General features: G+C 36.1%; 1 protein-coding gene across 2 annotated transcripts in view; it reads right to left on the bottom strand.

The window, feature by feature from the left end:
• The window catches only part of DENND4C (DENN domain containing 4C), a 77,388-nt gene that overhangs the window by 15,552 nt on the left and 38,257 nt on the right, over nt 1–23,579 (bottom strand). The window contains exons 10-26 of one of the 2 annotated variants that reach the window (XM_040542051.1): nt 23,269–23,444; nt 19,911–20,011; nt 18,241–18,459; nt 17,076–17,221; nt 15,005–15,040; nt 14,625–14,755; nt 13,656–13,788; nt 12,981–13,187; nt 12,183–12,311; nt 11,297–11,441; nt 10,811–10,957; nt 8,479–8,604; nt 7,555–7,695; nt 5,008–6,155; nt 3,528–3,708; nt 2,188–2,297; nt 363–538 (exon numbers count right to left, since the gene is read on the bottom strand). In XM_040542051.1, the coding sequence (XP_040397985.1) occupies nt 363–538; nt 2,188–2,297; nt 3,528–3,708; nt 5,008–6,155; nt 7,555–7,695; nt 8,479–8,604; nt 10,811–10,957; nt 11,297–11,441; nt 12,183–12,311; nt 12,981–13,187; nt 13,656–13,788; nt 14,625–14,755; nt 15,005–15,040; nt 17,076–17,221; nt 18,241–18,459; nt 19,911–20,011; nt 23,269–23,444 (3,452 nt within the window). The remainder of the gene's footprint in view (nt 1–362; nt 539–2,187; nt 2,298–3,527; nt 3,709–5,007; nt 6,156–7,554; nt 7,696–8,478; nt 8,605–10,810; nt 10,958–11,296; nt 11,442–12,182; nt 12,312–12,980; nt 13,188–13,655; nt 13,789–14,624; nt 14,756–15,004; nt 15,041–17,075; nt 17,222–18,240; nt 18,460–19,910; nt 20,012–23,268; nt 23,445–23,579) is intronic. The other variant, XM_040542052.1, reaches the window with a different exon arrangement.

Below are 23,579 nucleotides of genomic sequence, written 5' to 3'. Positions count from 1 at the left end.
TTACGTAAGTACACACACTACTGATGTTCTGTTTCAGCATTAAAGAAACAAAAAGAAAACAGACTTAATACCTTCTGTGCAGTAATGCTTAACAAAGAAAATATGAAAAGAGTGGTAAAAAAATGCAACCACTGTTGTCTTTTGGCTATTTTATTATGAAACTCAACAGTTTACCCTATTTATAATTTCTTTCAGTGTAATCACAAGTGTTGCACAGTTACAATCTTAAGAACATCCGGACAAAAATACTGGGATATATAACTAAGAATAAAGAAAAGACTGTACTGTCTTGAAATTCTTGAAAGAATACAACCATGTACAAATGCGAAGGTTGAGAGAGAAGATCTGCAAAACCCACTAACCTTGCAGAGCCACGTAGGTCTTTAAATTCAACATTAAGTAAAGGTAGGAAGGTACTTTTACAGAAAGGACAGGTAGTGTTCAAGTTTGAATCATCTGGTGTCCATCCAGCCATGATTTCTTCATCATAAACCAAAGCACCACAAGCTCTACATTGAGAGCAGCTTGACATCAATACCTAAAACCAGCAAACAATGAATGCTATCAGTCTTGTTTTAGGATTCCTTTAAAACTGGCTTTACAGGCTTAATATCTACAGGAGTTTAAAAGGTTGAGTATCAGAATGCCAGTCTGGAGATGTGAATTTATCACTGCTTACTCATCATACTCAAGAGTTACCTTTTGCTCATAACTTTCACTATGAAAGGCTAACACTAATGTTTTTTGGTTAGGTGTTCTGAGAGCTGGAAGAAGAATTTACCGCTTGCAATTGCTTGGTGCTGTGAAGCGTGCAGCATACAGAAATTGTTTAAGTAAATGACTGTCTACTTTTCTGCAAAAGACGTTAAAAAGAAAGCTTTAATAGTGGAAAAGAGAGAAAGTTAGTTCTTACCTAGTAAAAGTCTCATTACTAAACTAGATTAAGAACTAGAGAAAAGGCGCTCTGAAATAATACTGTAGTAGCTGAGAAATGGTTTATTATCTATCTTTAAACTTTCTTTTACTTCATTGTTTCATTCTCATAGTAAACAACAAAAAGCACCACAAAAAAAATACAATGGCAATGTTTTAGACCAACAGCAACACTCCTTTTACAATCCGATATCCCTTATATAAGGTAGTGCAGAAGTCTGACAAGTCTAAATCTGCATATTAAACATAAAATAAAATTACATGGGACATAACCAAAATAACACTATGGAGAGTGATCAAAGCAAATTAAGTGACCATCCCCTTTGTTTTTTTCTAAGTTTGAAAGCATCTACAAGCAACAACTGAAACAGAGTTGTTATACTGACAATCATTGTACTGTGTTTGACTGGTATAGAATTGTTCTCTTTCATAGCAGCCTTTATGGTACTGTTTTATACTGGTGAACAACATAATGTTGTTAACGCAACAACATTTTAACTGTTGCTGACAAGTGCTCAAAAAAACACCAAGGCATTCCCCATCCCCTTACTCTGCCACCCCAGCAAGTAGGCAAGAGGTTCAGAGGGGACAGAGCAGGAGACTTTCCAGCCTGTATAATGTCATGATCACCAATAAAAACTGGGTGGGATGGAGTGGGTAGTTTTTCCAAGCAGCTGTAGCCTAGGGAGCACTCACCATCTGCTGATGGTGAGTAACTGAGTTTGTATTACTTGTTTTTTGTTTTGTTTTTCTTTTTTCCTCTCCTCAATTCATTTGAGAAATAGTATTACTTATTAAATTGTCTTCATCTTGACTCTCAAGCTTTTTTCCTTGCCTCTGCCCTTCCATTTCTCTCCTCTATCCTGGTAAGGTGGAATTAGTGAATAACATGGTGGGGAACTTAGCTAGTATGTGGGGTCAATCTACCAAGTTATCTAGTAACAATACATAATTTTCCTAAGGGGAAAAAAAATCTTGAAAGGAGAAAAATCTTGTTTTCTCCTCAACTTCTGCTGCACCTTAAGTTTTAAGCTTTCCCTAAATTGTCTGGTCTCTGAGATACATAAAAACATTTGAAACACTCTTTTTTACAGCTACTGTCACACCTGCGGATAAAAGTATCAAGCCTCTCTGCAGCAGAAAAATGTAAAATTTTTATTATGAAAAATCAAACCACAGTCCAACTAAACATAATTAGTCCACACAGACAAATCAAGTAATTATATATTTCACTTATGAATTTATTAATCTTACCTCCATTGCATAGTTCTGGAAAATGCTGGATAAACTAGTATTATGAGACGAGCTGAGCTCTGACTTCTCAGAATCTGGAACTTTCATACTTCTTGGGAATGAAGCTTCACCTGTATTGAAAAGAGTAGTTCAGGTCTTCATTCAAGGAAGGAACATTCCAAAAGAAGTCCAAAATAACAGATTTATTTTTTTTTTTTCAATCAAGACAGAAAACAGTACCAGAAGATCTCAAGAGACATATGTAGCTCTTTAACTTCATTGATATTACATAATATAAAGATATCATTTTTGCGATTAACATTCCAAATCTATTTTTGTCTAAAGCATGCAACAGACTGGTAAAAGGAAAAAAGCACCAGTGAATAAAATCTGAAAATACAAAGAAAGAACAAAGAACAGCAAAGAGCAGTAAGATTGCTCAATATATATACTCTAGAAAAGCTGTTCAAGATTTCTTGAATGATGTATCCATATGTAAATAACAAACAAAGATAACACTGAGCAAGGCACACAGTACCACATGTACCATTACTGTGATTAAGTATTCTCTGGCTTATGTTGCCATAAAATAAATAACTTATCTTTTGTAGGGCTGGTATTTAGGGTTATGAGTTTTGCACAGGAGAAGAGGAAAAACAGTTTGAATACCAGAAGGAAATGGTTAGAATCTGCTTCAGGAAGCAAAACTATCAGCATTACTTCCTCTGACAATCACAGTCAAACTTTACTGTTCAAACTCACTGACAGAGTCCTCCTGTCATGAAGAAAGTTCTTTTGCTTCTTCATGATAGTTCTATCGTTAGAGTGCTACAAAGACAGTTAAACCAAAACTCAAGGTGGTCCTGCAACACATTTTTCTCAAATTACGGATCAAATCTCACTGGAAATGATAGATCTGCTTCAACCTGTTTTAGTGCTGGGAACATAGATGACAGTTTGGCATACAGTCACATATTCATCATTTGTTTACATTCATCAATTCAAATCAAGTATGCATCCAGTAACTCTTATTCCACATTAATGCTGATGTGCTGTTTTTGGAGTTTTGGTTCTACCTCCATTACTTACACAACTATTTGCAGTTCTTGAACACAGAGGAAGTATTTTACAGTTAAATGCCTGTAGTTTTTATCAACTTTTTATACATTGAACAAAGAGATGCATTAGCTATTTGCTACTGGAAAAGTATTTATAAAATAGAAATAAAAATATTATACTTAAGGGCTTGAAGTAATTTCAGATTACCACACCTTCCACTGTATTGAATGTTTTCTAGACATAACAATTTTACCTGTTTGTTACATTATAAACTAAAAACAAAGGAAAAAAAATAATCTCACCTGCACTGTAATGCTGTCTTCCTGCATCTCCACTGCTACTGCTACTGCCAAGACTAGTAGTGCTTTGGCCAAGTTCATTTGCAATTAGTCCTGGGACTCCAGATCTTGATGACAGATTATCTCCTAAAATATTATCTTCAAAACCAGCAGGGAAGTTAAAGTCTGGTCGACTGTTTTCTTCCTTTAACACAAGAAGAAAAATAGCTTTTTTTTTTTTTAGTACTTCTAGATCCATTATTTTACTTTCATCTTTACTCTAATAATTAAAAATTAAAGCAGCAGATTAAGACAAAATCTTGATGTAAAGATTTTTTTTTTACATATAAGATACATTTAGGCAATACCCCCAAAAGAGCAGATATTGGACAAAACAGAAGGATATTGGAAAAAGGTTTTGACAGTTAGAATACTCAGCTGATGATCAAATTCAGTGACAAATGTATTTTCTTCTTCATGACTGGAGAAACAAGGGAATGATGCATAAATTGTGATATGAAAGACTGGCACTTCACAAAAGAAGAGAAATTATCAGGAAAAGAATAAAGGTCTGAGTTCAATTCTGAGGAAAGATCTTAAGATAGAAATGAAATATAGGAATGATCCAACAGTGACACAGTCACTAAGACACACAGGAAGCTATAAAATATAACAATGAAGACATTAAAAAAAAACAGGAGGTTGTGGAAATGGGTAAGAAAGAAAAAATAAATTAATAAAAGTTTAAAAAAATAAATTAAGGGGATTATGATGAGCCCTTAAAAAAAATTCTAAGGAACAGATCAATATAACAAAGATATCCAGGAAAACCTAGCTCATGGGGAAAAAAAATAATTAAAGAAAGTACACCATTACACTACAATGAGTTTTCATTGTCATAAGCAAAAAAAAAAAGGAAGAAAAATCTTTTCTATATTTACTAGAAAAGATAGTATTAGTAACATCAGTTAAATCTGTTTAAAGTAGAAACAAAGCTAAACAGCTGTTTCATCTCTTCTCACCTCTTATGGAGATAGGGAAAATAGGAAGAATTTGAAAAAGGAAACAAGAAGCTGTCTAAACAGCCTGAAGAGAGAAGACAAACCCTTAGAGAGCAAAACACCAGATAAAGGGGTTAATCAGATCAAAGGCCTTTCTAAAGAGAGAAAAGTAAATTTGAAGGCACAATAACAAGATGTATTGACTTTCCGTAAAAGTTATGACATTTATCTCCTCTTGCATTTATGTCACTATACTCTAAAGTGTTTTATACTAAAAACATTTGTTTGTTTTTAAGGACTTTCAGATCCAGATTAAAAAAAAACAAACAACAAACACACACATCAAGTGTGCTTACACATGAACTGCAACATTTTATTTCCAAATACCTGAAGACTATTTTCTAGAGCTCATGCTGTCCTTTACTTCTTTCAGCTTTAATACTACTTAGTTAGTAGCACTCTAACTTTGCCTACCTTAATTTTTTGTATTTAAAAATACTTGCCTCATCATCTGAGTAGTTATACACTGAAGTTACAACTCCCCACATCTTACTGGCCACATTGGCAGCCTGTTTCATGCCTGATTTCAGAACATCCATTTTTGGTCCAGACAGTATATTGTCTAACTTCAGATTGGATAAAGTCGTTACAACTGATCCTAAGGAGCCATGTGGAGAAGAACGACCCAGTCCTGTCAAAGATGAAGAACGCTCCTTTTGAATCCGTGGATGCATTTGTTGTTTTGGTCGCCCAGTAAATGTTTTGGATCTGGAGACAGAAGGACTTCTGCGATTTTCATAGGACTCAGACGATGGTGGGATGGAATCCAAAGGCAGGCTTGACCTCCGTTCCTGGGAGTGAGCAGGTGAACCAGGGGCTTCTGCTTCCCTACCTGGCTTGTGCAGTTCCATGCTGGGAAACTTACTGCCCAGTGGGTTCTTGAGATTCATATAGCTCTCTATTTCATCTGCCAAATTGCGTGCTGCAACTGGTGACACCAGCTTTTCCTCTGGTTCAGGGAGTCTTGGTTGGATGCTGTCAGTAGCCAGCAAAGATAAAGGATCCAAGCCCACTTCAACATCTTCCCTTTCGATAGGTTTAACCACTCCATAAAAGCTATTCCTTTTAGGAGCTGCATCTTTGGATTCCATTTTCTGGTTTTTGGACTCAGCTAACTGTTCAATGTTCATTTCTTCCACGTTGGATGCATTTTCATCTCTTCCGTTCTCAAAATGCTCCTGCCCTTCCCCAGGTTCTTCCAGCACTGGTGAAGTTCTGTGCTCCAATTCCCAATCACTATCAGTCACACGACTCCAAGAGCCACCTTTGCCAGAGACCTGCTGGTCAACAGCACTATCAAAACTATGGGATTTATTCATATCACAAGGTGAAGTTTTGGCCCCAGATAAAGCTGCTGTTAAAATCTTGGCATCTGCTCCCATCATTATCGCTATTTCTCTGGAATGCAAGTCCAAGCTCCCTTTTTTCAGCAGCATTCCTGCCCTGCTTTCACTGCTGAAACTGCAGCTTCTCTCTGAAAACAGCTTCTGCCTCTTCTGTCCTTTTTCACTTATTTTCTTTGGAGAAACGTCACCAAAGACCACATCTTCAACTGAATCCTGAGTTATGAACAGCGGGCTTGAACCAGTTTCTAGAAGAGAAAAGGCATTACATATGGTGTACATAGCCATCAAGACTGTTTCTTTTCTGAAGTTATGTGGCCTCCTTATCACTGAGAAGATTGGGGGCGCCACAAATCTCAACGTATCCATTAAAAAGTTTAACACTGATATTATCAAGTTATTTTACTGGGTGCAAAGGCATTCAGCAGATCAAAAGTCATCTACTCTTTTTGACTCCCTGAATGCAAAGTTTTCTGTCTTCTACTTCCCTTCCACATGCCACCTCAGAGCAGAAAGTAGGTACTACATCCATAAATTAAGAGAAAGTACAATTATAATTAAAGATATACTTTATTTTTTCTCTCTCCCAGAGCTACATTCACAGATGTATACATCAAACTTCATAGTTCATTCTGGTTCTGAACATAAGTATCATGTGTGTCTGCACAACACAGAAGCGTAGTTTTGCTTATGACATATACATATGTGAAAGAACATATCTTACATATGCTGAATTTAACTAATGCTATAAATGTTCCCATTTCCCTGGGGCAATATATGCCTAGAAAACTGTGTTATCCAGGCAAAAATGCTGACTTTATCTCTGTAAGGAAGGTAATTCTACTATTATATGAGGATGCCAACAGAGGACCAGATGCACCATATCCACTGCTTGAGAATGTTTGAATCTAGTATTGATGCTGCTTCTTGACGAGTCATTAGTTTTCATAATGGTCAGAAAGGTTCTGAGCAAGTTCTTGTCAGAGACTCAATGCCTTGCCATCAAAGTACATGCCAACTGCCCTCTTAAAAGAAAAAGTCCCTGCTGTTTTGTCCCTAATCACTGAAGCTGGACTACATTACCTTAGTCAAGGACAGGCACAAAGGTAGGGAAAAAAAATATGTGCCCCAATATTTGGATCTCATATATCCTTGTCTTCCTCAACATAAAGATCCAGAGATGTAAATAAATTTCATCTGTCACGAAGAAGATGTGTACTGTTCCCAGATTATACGTTGGCAGCAAAGGCCACTGGATGAATAATAGAATCATAGACATATATGACTTGTCCAAGATCAGTGAGGTTTAGGTGACCAGAAGTCAAGAGTAGAGACCCTAATTCTCCTGTTTTTCTAGTATATTACCGAAATACACTCAGTATGGGACAAGGAAAGTCTTGATTTCAATCTACTCAACACTACTAATTTTCAACCTTAGAATCCACAGGTACTTTTTAAGTCACCTAAAAATGATAATGGTGGGGGAAAAAAAAAAAGAAGGGTAATGGTGGAAAGCACATGTTTTGTAAGACATTTGCACCTCTGACAGAAGTGGGTTTTTTTTCATTAAATAGAATCCAAGAGGTTACAAAACATTATAGCACAAGCTCAAGGCTTCAGGAAGTTCTGCTTCACCCAGTGACTCACCACCACTGTTTTTCCTTCCAATGCTATCAAAAATGCCAGATGGAACTTTGACGATACTGTTACCCCAGGCAGGTGTGTCTGTTGGACTATGTGTCTCTATATTCAGCTGTTTATTTTCATCAGATTCCTCAATGCAAATGTCTAAAATAAAGAAAATGTGAACTTCAGTTAATTTAACTAAATAACTATATTTACACTGTTATGGAAAACAAATAATCAAACACTGTTCCCTTACCCAGTTACAACCTAAAGAATCAGTCCTACAAAGTACTTCCAGCATTTCCTGGAAGTAGTATCTCGGGAGATGACAGTAATTAGTATTACAGAAAGAGTGCATAGCTGTTCACAAGGTTACAGTGTGTGCCAGCTTCATCCTTTGGTATATTTTTAGCTAAGCAAAGTAGAGCAGTAACAGCAGTTCTCTTTTTTTTTTTTATTCAGGGCTATTTGTTTAATGATAGCATCAGAGGCCCTAATTGACATTAAGGGCCTAGTAACAAAGATATGAAACAGAGTCAGTAATGAAATACAAAATACAGAAGAACTAAGGACAAAATCTTGAAAGAAGACAGGAGATGATCATATTTTCTACAGTGGGGAAGAGCTTGTAGGAATAAGTAGTGCCTCTTATTAGGCTAACTGGTACAACTTTAAAAATGTTCAGGTGTTTAAATATACAAATGGAATATAAAATACTGTATGCCCTAGCGCATCTCCAATTTTTTTGATCTATATGAAGTTGGTCAAATAAAAAACTATTTTTATCTAGATATGTTCCACTGTTATTATCTAGCGTACAGCAGAAGTCCAGCAGATTCTATCACGTTGAATTTTGACCTTGACAACATTGTTATTTGTGGTAGCCTAATGGATGAAGTAAATTTATTTTACAAGTCTTCGTCAATATAAACATGCATACTTAACCTCCTATTAGGTCTTCAGCTTTAGAAGAAATGTCTTGCTCCATTTGTGTTTCAGTTGCAAGAAGACTATCTCCGTCATCCTTTAAAAGTTCATCCTTGGATCCATAGCCCTGGTCCGACTGACCACCTGTTCAAAGGAATACAAACACTTGCCTCCAACTTCCTTTCTAAATTTGTTATTTTTCAATAAGAAAATAAGTTCTTTTATTTCTACTGAAATTCATTTCTTTCATTCTGTTTTGCCACAAAAGTTCAGAGTAAGAATCACCAAAACGTCTCATCTGCGTACAGATCTACTTGGTGATGTTGACAGCAGAGGTAATTAGTTTTCAATGCAAACTTACTTTTTAAATACACATTAAATTATTGTGATGTGTTATCCCCCCCAGAATAGTACAGTGACTAATTAATTTTCCTGCAGTGTATCTTCCTTCATTCCTTTCCCCTTTCATCAACATCAAATATTTCATTGCTGTGCAAGCTAAATTCTCACATGATCTACAAAAGAAAGTTACACATATACAACAGTAATCAAGTCAGCTTCTAACAATGAATACATCCATGAAAATTATTCTACTATAAATTGTACTACGTCTTTGTGCTAAGGTACAAACTATACAATGTAACAGAAAAAAAGCAAAAATCTATATTTTAAAAAAGGCGTTCCTCCATGACAGCATTTACATTTGATAGCTATAACACATTCTTTTAAAAAGTAAATAACTTTTTTTTTTTAACAAAAAAAATCTACCAAAGAAAACAATCAAAAACCACTCACTTTTTTGTTAACTTTTATCATAAGTGATGCTGTACATGCAAAAATACACAACTACTATACGGGACATATCCCACAGCAGGATGTTAAAACATGCCTCAGAGTACCTATTACAACACCTGACAGTATTTAAAAAGATCAAAGTGTAAGTTACTGAGTATTATATGAAAAGTATTAGAAGGCTCCATAAAACTTGAAAGACAGACATTATTTATCTATAGTATGTATTACTACTTTTTTTTTTTTTTTTTTTACCAATGTAGAGCAAACATAGAAAAATTAAATTAAAAAGTCTAAGCAGTCATCAATTAACGAATTTGTCTACTGTGTAGGATAACCTTTTATACACAGAATTCACTTTGACATTCTTTGGTCCTTATTTTCTCCCTATCATCAATTCAGTGATGTTAGTCTCTGTGGTTTGCACTGAAGTGAAAATACCCTATCAATAAATGGGCAAATTACCTGCAGAAGTAACATTCAAGGGTAGAATTAATGCACACGTGCATCCAAGGCTTCACACCATGTAAAGTCTGCACCCCACACCATGATAGTCAAGGACAAATGCAGCACCCGAGAGACGGCAAAGAGCAAAAAGCAGAGCAACAAAGAGCAGAAAGAAGGAAAGTTCAGTAATCTAGGCAGGCATATCAGATGAAGAACAGGAATCAGACTCAAAGTTATCTTTAAAGGAGGACTTGAGATATTAAATATCATGAAGATCGTGTAAGAACCATTTGTACAGTAAGTGTTGAGGTAAACAGAAAGGAAGCTTAGTTGAGACTGTGCACAGGTAATATGTAATCAGTACTAAGGCAGACACTAAGAACCATGAATTTTGTATTGCTATCTCAAGTAGTTTAACTTTCTGTGCGCTCTTTTCACTCCAGTTTGGCCTAGAAGAGTACATGCCACATTCAGTTTTTCCCCAGCTTATCAACTGTCTTTCCATTCGTACAGGGTGCCTTATATGTGGTTCTGATGATTTTTGTATTTATTCTCAAATCAGACAAACACTGGTGAGAAGCCTGAATATGGCTTTTAAAAGCATGGTTTACTATGACCGAATGTAACATACTAATTCTAGAAACGCAAATTAGACCATCCTGGATCAAAGGATGATCAACAAAAAGCAACATTTCAAAACATTAGCTTCTAATCACCTCAGCAACTTTCACTCTTTTCCTTTACTGCTGATGAAGGTTTTACTCACACAGACTATTCATTTCTATGAATAAATAATCATATGCAGAAATCAAAGACTTATGTCAGAGGCTTTATGCCTTTTATAATGATTAGCACAAAAAGTAAAGTTCATGAGACCACAGCAAGACATTTAGCTTAAGAGTACTTCTGCTACAGTTCACTCTAAATTACAGAAGCTGCATGAACTGTGGTAAAGTAGAGACTGTATTTCTTCACATAGATCAACTCCATGCTTCATTCTCTACAGCCTCAAGAGGGGAACATGGTGGCAGTGGAGGGGAAATCAACAGGAAAACAGAAAATTTTGCCTTTTGGGGGACTGTTAGTAGTGAAACCCAGCAGAATCTAGTACCTGTGCTAGAGTGATTATCATTGGAATCAAGCCTGACTAAGTCACTGACGAAGAGAGTGTGCTCCCCACTGTTAGCATCATTAGAACTATCCACGCTACCATGGCTCACCATGTCCCCATCACTTCCACCCGTGGTATTCCGCAGAGCTAAAGACATGAATGAGAGCTGGTTAGTAAGAGAGGATTTAAAATTTCAGATTTTCAAATACATCTAGCCTCTTCAGACAACAGTAAATACCTTTGCTTGCACATATAAAATGAGAATATGAAATTCTAGCAACAGAACTTAGACAATTCATTCTTCAGTGTAGGAAAGACATTGTAAGACAAACAGTCTAAGCATCAAGCATCAAATTGACTATTATCAATTTTTATACATTTAGGAAAGATGTTCTACTTGTAAAAGACAGAATGTTAGGTGCAGTCCTTCAGAAAGCAAGTCATGCTCTCATTCAGCAGAAAAATTCATTTCACCTAACTTATTACCTGAGATCACAGGTACTCGTGGGCTCTGCGTTGCTTTCTTTAGGCACTGCCTAAATTGTGCTGTACCACGAACTACATTTCGTACCTTTGTCCACAGAAATATGCCACTGCGGTTACTGCTAGGCCAAGGAGACTCTAAGACTGCCTACAGAGAGAGACATTGCAATAACAACACAGTAACAAATTTACACTAAGAAACACAATACAGTGAGAAGCTTCTCTTTCCATACTCAGCAAAGAACATTTCCTGCCAACAGTGTGAAGAAGGACAAATATTAGAGTTTTAGCTGTTCCCTTTTATCCTACAGCTGTGGATATACTGGCTGAGTGGCAACTGACTATGGATCAAGTTTTCCTTAATTAAACAAGACAGATCTTATTCATACGTTTAGTGTATGGTAGGAACAAAAGACCATAGTAGAGACTCTTCTGCAATTACTTTGCATAGTTTACTATGAATTTCCATTAGAAAATTACAGAAACATGGAAGCAAGGAAAGCATGAGGCAGCCACTTCAACTAACCTAATCCCAATCTTCATCAGTCATGGATCCTGCGACCTTAAAGGATACAACTAGGAAGAGATGGCTGTGACATGGAAGTAACTAGACAGGTTTCAAACCTTGGAAATGGAAACACTATAAATGTATTTCAACAGAATTGTTGGTTAGACAAACAGCACAGGAATGTAAAAGTAAAAAATGTAAAACCATATGCTGTAGACCAAGTCAAGTGGAAACTTGTCTGAACTGCTGGCTTGCCCAACAGAAACAGCAAATTCAAGTGAAGAGCTGTAATAAACAGTCTTCACATCATGCCATAGGACAAAGGGAATAAAAAGGCAAGGGAGACATTGGTCCAGTATCCTTTGCCAAAATTTCTCCTACCTTATTGTAATAGCCATAAGTAATAGCATTTGGCTGTATTCCAGCATTTTTCATTTCGAAGAGGACTCTCACGGCCTGAACAGGCTGACCCCACAGTCCACAGAGTTGCATCACAACTCTGTAGCACACCTGACAAGATACAGAAGTCCATAGATTAACAGATGACAAGGATTTTGAAACAGCTTAAGCTCTTCCCGAATTTCACACAAGTAAAAGAGAAAGCCATGTGAAAGCAGCTACTCAACCAACAGCCAGAAGAGGGAGCAAAAATTAAACAGGAAATTACACAAGCTGAAATAACATCAGGAGTCAAAGACAAGTGCTTATTTTTTTTTTCCCCACTTGGCTTTTCTGTTTGCAAAATAAAGGAGGGAAGGAAACACCCACGCAAAAAAGTGGGATAACTTGCTTCTTTGTGTCTGCGTATACTACTGCAAGAATGGAATGCTGCACACAAATCCATTATCCCTTCCTTCACTTCAGTATGATTGCAGAGCATTAATTCAAAGCACATTTTAAAAACAGAGATATTCAAGAACTGCCTTCTGGAAGAAGTCTGGAAGAAGATGAGCAACACTAAGTTGGATTACATGATTAAGCTGATGCTATATCAATGATAAAAAAAGAAACGTTTCTAGTTGTCCTAGTTAAGCAGACTTCTGTAAGACCATTTTGATGTAGCTTTAAAACAGGTCAAACTGTGAGAATGCTTAACCTGCTGTTGGTGGTGAAACACACTATATTTGCACTTCGTCTTCTGCTCTGTGCTCATGATAATGATACTTTATTCAGACTTGCCTCATCTAGTGGTTCCACATCAGTTTTCCTCATTTTAATTAGAACATCATATGCCTGCTGCAGTGCTTTGACCTTGGGATGTGCAACTCTGATGTAGGCTGGCAGACAAATAAACCATAAGCTGTAACTGTGACTGTAGAGACATTTAGCCCACTGTGGGGGGCTTACATAATACTTCTTGGCTAACTTATGGGCTGTTTTTATTTCCTGTAAGGGTGAGAAAAAACAAAGAAGACGAAGATGGAACAACCAGAGCCTAGAAAACATTACTAACTCAGATACTAAGCTATTAAAAGTAGGCATTTAATAACAATGGACAAACACTAAACTGCCATTCTATTCTTAGCACCTTCTTTTGAAGGTTCTCCACAAACAAAAAATAGGATCTGAATTAATCCCTCCCACCTTCCCCTCATTTTAAGCATTCATTTTAATTTAGTTTTGTTTTATATCATGGCCTAAAGCTTAATGACTAGTTTGACAATAAACTTTTATCTCAGATGCTAATTTGTTGCTTTCCATTTCTTTTCCTGGCAAGTTTTGCTTCCCAATAGTTACACATAAACCTAGTCTCCAACAAAGTAATTTGTAGTATAAATAGGCAGCAGTAATTTTATCAAAGAAGCTTAATATCTTTCAGTGTTCACACAGTGATTATGGTAAGACTTATCTGACCTGTTTTGTCCTCTTTGCCATGAGTGCCGGACTATTTGAAATGCTGCTTCCAGCTGGGTGTCTGCTGAAGGAGAGCGTGAGTTCCTGAGGCCTGTCAAAGAGCTTGAAATCTAGTCGTGGAAAGTTTTTATAGCTATATAGATAGTTTAAAAAAAAAAAAAAAAGGAAAAAGCTTTTTATATATCTGCTGATACCAGGAAAGCCTTACAAAGGCAACTTGCATGCAAAGAACTGATAAACAGGAAAATAAAGGAACCAGGGGATTTATATGTATGTTTATAACAAGATCCTTTTAATTCTGTTCACAAAGATATCACAAAAAAGAAGATGCCTTGGACATTAAATCTCAGTAGACCATGGATATAAGAACCACACCACCATCCACACCACGTAGGTCTGGGAAGCACTGATGATAATTACTAACAACAACAGCTGGAAACAGAACCTTCTTTGCCTCCAAGAAAGAGGAGGAATAAGCATAACCACAGTGCGTGCAACTCCACACTTCCTGCATAGGGCTGAAAAACACTGAATGGAATAAGTCTGAAAAGTGGAAAGGTTGTTTTTTTCTTTTGGTTCACCAGTTGCAGATCAATAGTACTGGGCAAATCCATTACCCACCCCCTGTCATTCCCACACTGGAACAAAGACTGTACTACAGTTCCTACAAAATCCACATAAATGGCTCAAAGAAAGATAGACATTAAATACATGTAGCAAAGCATAACTACGAAGTTGGCAAGTAGTTACTAAAAATTACAACCAAAAGCTACTTGCCCTCAAACATGCCCACACAAAATACTTCCAGGCCTTCAGAAACTTACTGGAGTCCAGGCAGATCACATCTTTTTAAAGATGTCCTTACCTTTTATTAAGGTAAGTCTTGTGCCAAGCTGAAATATCTGCCCTGCTCAACATCATAAGTGTTCAAGTACTCCAGTTTCTCTACATTAGTTGATTGAACTGTACCTGTATTTTGGTGCTCGGTCTTGTCCATCATCAGGGGGAGGTTCTGGTGGCATTATAAACACTGTGTGTTCACTTTTTTGTGACTCATCAAGCTCAATCAACCGTGCATCTTCAACAGAATCTACGTCAACCTGAAAACAGAGTTTGTAATCTGAGTCCTGAGTTTAGCTTTGGGATAAAATGTACATTTTAATATTAGTTATATTAAAATACGTGTAAAAATATACTGTTTCTGTTCTTGATTTTATACATTATGCATAATCACAATATATAAAATGTATTGTATTTGTTATCAATGCTCAAATATCAGTTTTATGGCCCGGTCTCTTCACTTTTATTACACTGTAAATTATCTCTGAACATATTGAGGGTCGAAGTACCTTGTCTCCTTTTTCTGTTCCTTTATCTGGAAAGAGCTAGGAAAAGAGAAAAAAAGGCATCAGAGTTTATTCTCAACAGAAAAAGATCCTAAATAATTCTATTACAGCCATGGGTTTTACTGAAGTATTAAATGAGTAATACCAAGTTTTCACATTAAAAAAAGAGAGAAAGTACTTCCAGAGTAAATACTTACCTTGCTGAAAGCAAGAAGAGGTAGTTACCAGAATGCTTTCAATCTGTTGACATTATGGACTAAATACAAAACTTTAAATCTATTAAAGAAGCTTTAACCTAGCCTAATTGAAAGAAACTGCTTTTTGCAGATATTTTCACTACGACAATTTAAGTATACAACACATTAATAACTTGCAATTATATTAAGTTATCAACATTACTAAACAGAGCATAGTCTAGACACATACTGGAGATGCACACCCCCTACTAGGCAGAAAGAAAAATAAAGGCAAGGATACTTTGAAACATTTTTTTTTTTGTGATATGTTTTAAGCGGTATTTTGATTGGAAATGATACTGAATCAACGAGTCATTCTAATAACAGCTTAGTGCAAAAATCAATGTTCTGTCCAGAAGGCACCGTACATATGCACATAAAAAGTATATGAAAACCTCTAGCTCCTAAATTTTATCTTGTGAACCTGTCATTTTTCAGATGAAGTTATAAACCTAATAACCTATGTAGCCTAGAAACATGCTGAAGAGACTTGGCTTCAAAAAAACATGAATGGATTACAGCAATCTTTCTCATATAAAATACACACAATGAAATGAGGTCTTATCTTTATAAATCAGTTTTGACCACAAGCCTGAGCACTAGGTATGTTTTTATGCTTAAAGTTTGTCATGACAACACCAAGTTACGTGCCTGTGTCGATCTGCTCGAGGGTAGGAAGGCTCTGCAGGAGGATCTGGATAGGCTGGACCGATGGGCTGAGGCCAACTGTATGAAGTACAACAAGGCCAAGTGCCGGGTCCTGCACCTGGGGTGCAACAACCCCAAGCAGCACTACAGGCTGGGAGATGAGTGATTGGAAAGCTGCCTGGCAGAGAAGGACCTGGGAGTACTGGTTGATAGTCAGATGAATATGAGCCAGCAGTGTGCTCAGGTGGCCAAGAAGGCCAGCAGCATCCTGGCTTGCATAAGAAACAGTGTGGCCAGCAGGGCTAGGGAAGTGATTGTCCCCCTGTACTCAGCTCTGGTAAGGCCACACCTCGAGTACTGTGTTCAGTTTTGGGCCCCTCGCTACAAGAAGGACATGGAGGTGCTGGAGAGAGTCCAGAGAAGGGCAACGAAGCTGGTGAGGGGTCTGGAGAACAAGTCTTATGAGGAGCGGCTGGGAGAGCTGGGATTGTTCAATCTGGAAAAGAGGAGGCTCAGGGGTGACCTTATCGCTCTCTAGAGGTACCTTAAAGGAGGCTGTAGCGAGGTGGGGGTTGGTCTATTCTCCCATGTGCCTGGTGACAGGACGAGGGGGAATGGGCTAAAGTTGCACCAGGGGAGGTTCAGGTTGGATATTAGGAAGAACTTCTTTACTGAAAGGGTTGTTAGGCATTGGAATGGGCTGCCCAGGGAAGTGGTTGAGTCACCATCCCTGGAGGTCTTTAAAAGACGTTTAGATGTAGAGCTTAGTGATATGGTTTAGTGGAGTACTGGTTAGTGTTAGGTCAGAGGCTAGACCCAGTGATCTTGGAGGTCCCTTCCAACCTAGATGATTCTGTGATTCTGTGAGATGGCAGTGGTAGATAATTCTAAATTAGAGTGAGGCAGATTACCGTTTAAATGACATTGTGTTAAAGTGTCATGAACTGGTACTTCTCACATTCTCTTACAGCCTGACATCCTATAGGGCTTTAATGACAGACTCCTATATTAACACAGAAAATGATGACCACGCAAGAAGACAAAGGAAGAAAATGATTCAGCAATAATAACCAAGAATTCCCGTCTCTCACACTTCTAACAGAGGGTACCTGCCTTTACGAGTAAAAGGCAGGACAATAATAAAAAAACAAAACAAATAGAAGCATGATTTAATTTAGTATGTTTTTCACCTTTTCTATGCAGTCATCAAAAAATGCCAAGCCAGTATCCTTGTCACTCACAAAACTGCACTCTTCAATAAAGCTGCTGAATATCTGCGTTTTGGTGAGATGCGTGTAGAACTTCGTATAGGCACGGTCTCTACTTTTTAAAAATCCTGGTTAGAAAAAGAAACACAGAAGTAAATACTAGTCACAAGTTCCATAAGAAACTAAAATATAAAGTGTTAACATAATATATAAAATATTGGCTTTATTAGTATAAACAACTACTTATCATCACTTGCATTCAGAAGATTAAAATAACTATTTTGTATAAGATTTCTTCCACACAGTTAACAATACATGGCATGCAGTCACCCCCATGTCATCACATAATCTGTTTGCTGATTTGTTAACTTTTTATGCACAGAAAAGGAGAATGTGACCTCATCCAAAAGCAGAAGCATTTTAGACAGTAATAAAAAAAATCCCCTTCCACTATCCTAGGAGGTAAACATTTATGACTTCCAAGTGTTGAAATAAGAATCCCATCTCAAATCTCTCTTCTAGCTAATTTAAAACAAAACCAAAAAAACACCACCACCAAAAACAAACCTCTCCCCCCCCCCAAAAAAAAAAACACAAAAAAACACCCACCCACAAAAAAGAAAAAAGCAAACAGACAATCAAATAGACAAAAAGAAAAGACGACAAGCCACCAGTGACATTCTATCTGGCACTCAACTGATGAACAGATATGAAAGAGTCAAGGTGATATGGTGAGTGATAAGGTGAAAAAAATAAGATGACCTTTGCCAACTACTGTTTTGTTATGTTTCTGAACTCTGCCCAGTACTCTTTTATTTTCCCATGTATATCAAAAACATTACTTTGCTCTTCTTCAATGGGCTTCTGGCATTTTTGCTCCATACAAATTGAGAAATATTCTTTAATTCCCAAGAGGTGCCCTTACAGAATGTGACAAGAAAAGAGGACATCCCCCTATTGAAAGGCAACTTTTCTAATATCACAGTTGTTGCAAAACGGGATTCTATTTGTGTGTATCAATATTAATCAACTTCAAACTGCTTGATTTTATACAACTGCAATTCCAAATATTGCCAAGAGTTGCATAACCAAAGGAAAATTTGGGTTAACTCCAATGCTATCAGCAGTTTATTTGTCTCAACCTCACCTTGATGATCAAACAAGGAATCAGCAGCAGTTGCTTTATTTGAAGGTGCCTGGGTGATTGGTTTGAGGAACGTTCTGTAACCCTTTAAAATAGATGCCATGAAACGTAGGAAAGCTTCCTGGATCTCCATCTCGAGTTCTGTCATCTTCTTCTGCCAGGAGAAATCTGCCTCGATAGGAGTCATCTCCACGGCTGAGCCTTCTGGAGTTTTCTTGTGAACTAGCAAACAGCAACATATACAATCCTGTATTAAAATGCAGCTTATTTGGATAGACAACATTTGCAAGATGTTGAATATGATTTTTTTTCTTTTTTATTTCCCATATTTAGAAATTACTAACACTGTAAATAAGTTCTCTTCTTGTCCTGTTATTACTTTCCAGTTGATCTGGCCCATATAAAGGGTAGTTATTTCAGGGGTTGCTTATGTGTTTTTCTAACTTATCAAGGCCTCTGTGACCTGAGAAAATGAGCATTAACTTAACTGAGATTCTGCTATCACATTCCCAACTAAACGTTGTCTTTCAGTAACACATCAACACAAACAAAGGATTCTGTTTTCCCTGTTCTGCTGATTACCTAAGATTGCACATCAAGGAAAAAACAGTGCTTTAAATTATTTTTCCAGTGAAAATTTTAACATTTTTGTATACCAAAGGATGGAAAGAAGCAGATGACATAAAGAGTTTATTCTTGAACTCTTAAAAAACAACAACAAAAAAAACCTATCAGGTACTGCTTCACCTTTGAACACATAGTTCCAGATTTTTATTATAATATAAATGTAAATAATAATATAAAATAATACAGTTAAAATTGGAATTCAGTCTGCAGCATTTACATATGAAGTAGAGTATCATGCCCAGCTGATAAAACCAAAAAACAAAACAAAACAAAAGTTGAGGTTTTCTAACAGACTAAGTAAAGGCAATCTGGAGAAAAAAAAAAGTAAGAAAGAAAGAAAGGAAATTGAGGCAAGAAAGCCCAACTCCTAATTAATACATTTTTTGTTTTCATAGTTTACCAACTTTTTTTTTTAATATCTGTTGTATACCCATGAAGCTATCATTGTCTTCTCTACAACAACACAACTGAACATACTCTGAACAACATTGTCTTAAAGATCCTGTCTACAGACAGATAGAAGATATACCTGCAGAATAATTTAGTTACAACTTTGTTCTTACCTTTCCAAGTCATTAGTATGATGGTCAGTTTTTCCTCTTCCTTTTGAAAAAAATACTTTCAACATTTTGCTACTTGATTATTTTTGTAGAAAAGTCAGTATCTGAGATATTCAACTGTATCTGCACGATACCTGAAGTATTGTGCAGTATCTTAGTCAAACACTCATTTCCTTTACTATTTTTGACCAGAACTATGAACATTGTTTATGCTGAGATCCAAACGTGTTTCTGTTGAGTCTTTGTTTAAATATAACTTAATCATTACTAAAGGCTGAAAATTCCCAAATTTGAGGAAGTGACAACAAATAAAGTCTAAAAAGATCTACACCACGTTACAAAGAAGTCCTTACATTTATATGCTACTTATAATTTAAGACCTGTAGATGTGTATCAGAAAATTTAGTAGTTTTCTTTTAATATTTACTTTCCCTGCTTTAGGCAGTTTCTGTTCTTATCCCTTCCCATTTATTTTAGATATTTCACCTGCTGCCAGCTGTGGGTGCAGTTTCTTTAAGGTGCTGAGCAGACTTTTACATGGCTTCTTAGGAAACTGCTTCCAGTTTGTGCTCTTCTTATCATCTGATCTAAAACACAGGGGAGGATAAAAGGATATATAAAATACAGACCATATAGAAAAGAATAGCTTCCACTGGCCTAAGTTAATTCATTTTCAGAAAAAGAAAATCATTTTGAAAAGAAATCTTGTCACTGTCCTTATTTGTCAGAAATAATAAAAATAATAAAATGGAGTGACATTAACTCAGCACTTCATTTCCTCAGAAAAGAGCAGTATAAATTGAGTTGTGGGTAGTTTTCTCCAATCTGGAAGGAGGACCTGTATTGAGATCTAATTTAGACTTTTTGGTTGAAGTTTCACGTTGCTGTCTTTCCTTTCAGAATCTGTACCAGTCTCAATAATATAATCTGAGCAGACTAATCTGTATATGATTACTAGTTTATACTATTGTAAGCTTGTTGTACTGCTACTGACACAAATAAAGGCAGTTTGGAATACCACATGAACTTAAATTCCTGTAAAATGCTGGAAGACCAGTCAGGTAGCTTTATGCTCATATGCTTTATAGTCACTGTCACATGTCTATGACAATTAAGTTCCCAATTCCAGCTTCAATCAAAGGCTACCAGGGACTAGAAAGATTGGAAATTCAGTTTACAATTTGGAAATTATGTGGTTGATTAAGCAATGGGATAAATTGGTCTGAAGGGATGCTCATCTTTGTCAGAGGAACAAAATATACACTGCCAGACCTCATTTAACAGATGAATATAGAGACAGAAGGGAGAGAATCACAAGAACTCCTAAGCTTCTTTGTGGGAGACAGAAAGTGGAACAGAAATTCCCTAATATGGTGTACAGCAAACTTTGATGCCACAAGACCTAATCAGTTATTACTATTTGAGCTGATGCTGTCACTGTCACATTGCACTTAGCATCAGTGGAACTGTTTGCTCAGTTGGCAGACACGTAGTTTTCTTAAGGAGGAAGTATACATTTAACGTATTAAAAAATAAAATGAATTAATGAATTAAAAATAATAATTTAAAAAAAAATGCATGCTTGCAGATGTCATCTCCTTTTTTTTCCCACAACAACGGCATGCCTATAAACAATATAAGCAGTACTGTTCCAAAAATGCAAGAAGCAAACTATTATAAAAATAAAACCACCTCTCAAATTTGGACCCAAAAAGGCTACTTTCCTTAATCAGCTTTTGATGTTACTTTCACAGAGATGGGTGAAAACATCTAAGAAAAGACTTTAAGGAAGATGACGAATGAATAAAAGACATTCAGTAGTTCTGGCAGTAAATGAAGTTTCAGTCTATCATAAGGGAGATACCAGCAAACTTGCCCTAGAAAGACGCCAGTCAGACAGACTGACGTACTAGAAAACACTGATTTTTTCAAACATTATTCTTGTACTATGCAGTCTTTCACAGTCAGCAACAGTGCTATTAAATGCTTTAACACCTTAAAAATGCAACATTGCCATAGAAATAAAGAAGGGCAAAAATAGCTTTGCATAAATAAAACAGAATTCTAAAATACTACATTATTAGTAAAGATTAATATTCTATATGATCTTCAACACAAATTGCTTTATGGAGATTTGATTTTACCTACATATCTCCAAAATGGAGAAATATCCTCATTTCCAGGTTAAAAGAAGTTTTATAATGCAGGTATCAACATATCTCATTTACTTGAAGTCAAATGTTAAAGATGTTCAATTCCTCTTAAAGTCAAGTAAGTAGTATAAATGAAATGCATCCAAAATGGACAGCAAAAGACAAAAAGATCAGTTAGCCACTGAAAAAGAAGAGGACTTAAAAGACACTAAAGGAAAAGGTGCCAGAATCTTTTCAGTTGTAGACAAATAAGACATCAGCCACTGGTAGATTTTTAGTTCAGTAACTAGTATCCAACTTTATCTTTCTATGACTCATTCCAACAGAATCTTTACAGTCTTCTCTCTCTACTAAATGTACTGTTTATCTACTTCGTTTTTTTTTTTTTAAACCCAGACATCAATTTCCATTCTTCTTATGAAAAAAAAAAAGATTTTTCACTGCAAAGGGTATCTTCACATAAACAAGTTATCTTCCTTGCATTTCTTTCACATCTGTTATAATTATTCATTTGATGGCATAATATATTTATATACAATGATGAAAATGTTTTTTGCAGTGTTTTTATTGGGGACCCAGGAGAAGAAAAAAGACAAAAAATATGAATACAATCTACTCTGTTGTTTACTCTTTTCTTTGATGCTATTAATAACACAATGCATTTCAATAACTTAAAGGAAGCGTTTCAGCAGAGCATCACAGGAAGGGTCCTTCTTATGCAATGAAAAGCATGAAAGCTTTCAACTGACCCATAGATCAAATGACTTATTTTGATTCAAGCTAGTGAAAATGAAAATCAAGAGTTAAAGTGACATGAGATGATGTAAGAATATGTTTTCACACAGAAAAGACACACATTATTTAGTGATGTTCACCCTCATATAGCTTACATCCCTCTAATTTTGATCTAATTACTCTAAAAGGAAAAGATAATTTATGAATTTAATAAATCATTTTCAAATCAGGTATTTACAATCCCATTTAGATTTATTTCAGAAGAAATTTATTCTAGATTAGCCTCTCCTACAGAAGTTGTAAAGAAACCCTTCCTACAACACTCTTTATTTAAGACAAGCATTCAAAACATAATTAAGTGAAAATATTTTAAAACAAATATAGGCAGCACAAAATGTTTTGCTTGCTTGATCTCACTGACAAGTCAGATCTTGTAACTTATGAAATTATTTTTTATTTCATTACACTGACAAAAAATGTCCTGAATTTAATACAGCTTCAAAAGCTTCATGAAGGGTCCTGAAACTCTCATGTTCCAACACAATATTCAGTGAACACAGGCAAATCAAATTCTGAAGTGGTGGAGCAAGGTGAAAATGCATAAAATGGTGGGACAATAAAAATAAACCGTTCTTCCTCTATTCTAGCTTTTGTCCCATTTCCCTAATAATCAGTATGAGAAGTGAAGGAAAAAGAAAACAAACACGCATTATCATTTCAAGCAACATCTGCAGCACATTATTTATTTTTTAATTTTATTGGCAGCCCCAAATGCTGACCCTTGACTTAGTAAATTTCAAGTCTCTATGAAGCATTAGAAGCAAGATGAAGAACAGAGGATAGGCAGAAACAAAGTCATATTCAACAAAACAGTTTTTAAATAAAGTTTGCTCTCTCTCAAATAGTTCAGCAATTTCTCCATCTATAGATAGATGTAAAAACCCCATAGAACTTACATGTACACCATGTTTGTGTCTAAGTCAATGCACACAATGTCCTGTGGTGGATCATACAGATCAAAATACCGTGAATCAACTCCAACAATAAATGGAACAGGTGCACTGAGTACGGTGGCCAGAGACAAAGGACATAGGGGGATATATGGACATTGCCACTGAAATGGAAATATCATCTGAAGGAAAAATGAAATGAAATCAACTCATTAAAACAGGACAGACCTTGTACAGTATGAAACAGGTGAATTTGTTACATGCAGCATGTTGAAATTAAATTGCTAGGAACCTTGTTACTGTCAAAAAAGTGTCTT

The sequence above is a fragment of the Cygnus olor genome, chromosome Z (assembly GCF_009769625.2).
Source record: "Cygnus olor isolate bCygOlo1 chromosome Z, bCygOlo1.pri.v2, whole genome shotgun sequence".
NCBI classification, from domain to species: Eukaryota; Metazoa; Chordata; class Aves; order Anseriformes; family Anatidae; genus Cygnus; species Cygnus olor.
Note: the sequence above shows the minus strand (reverse complement) of the source record. Positions and strands in the feature narration are given on the sequence as shown.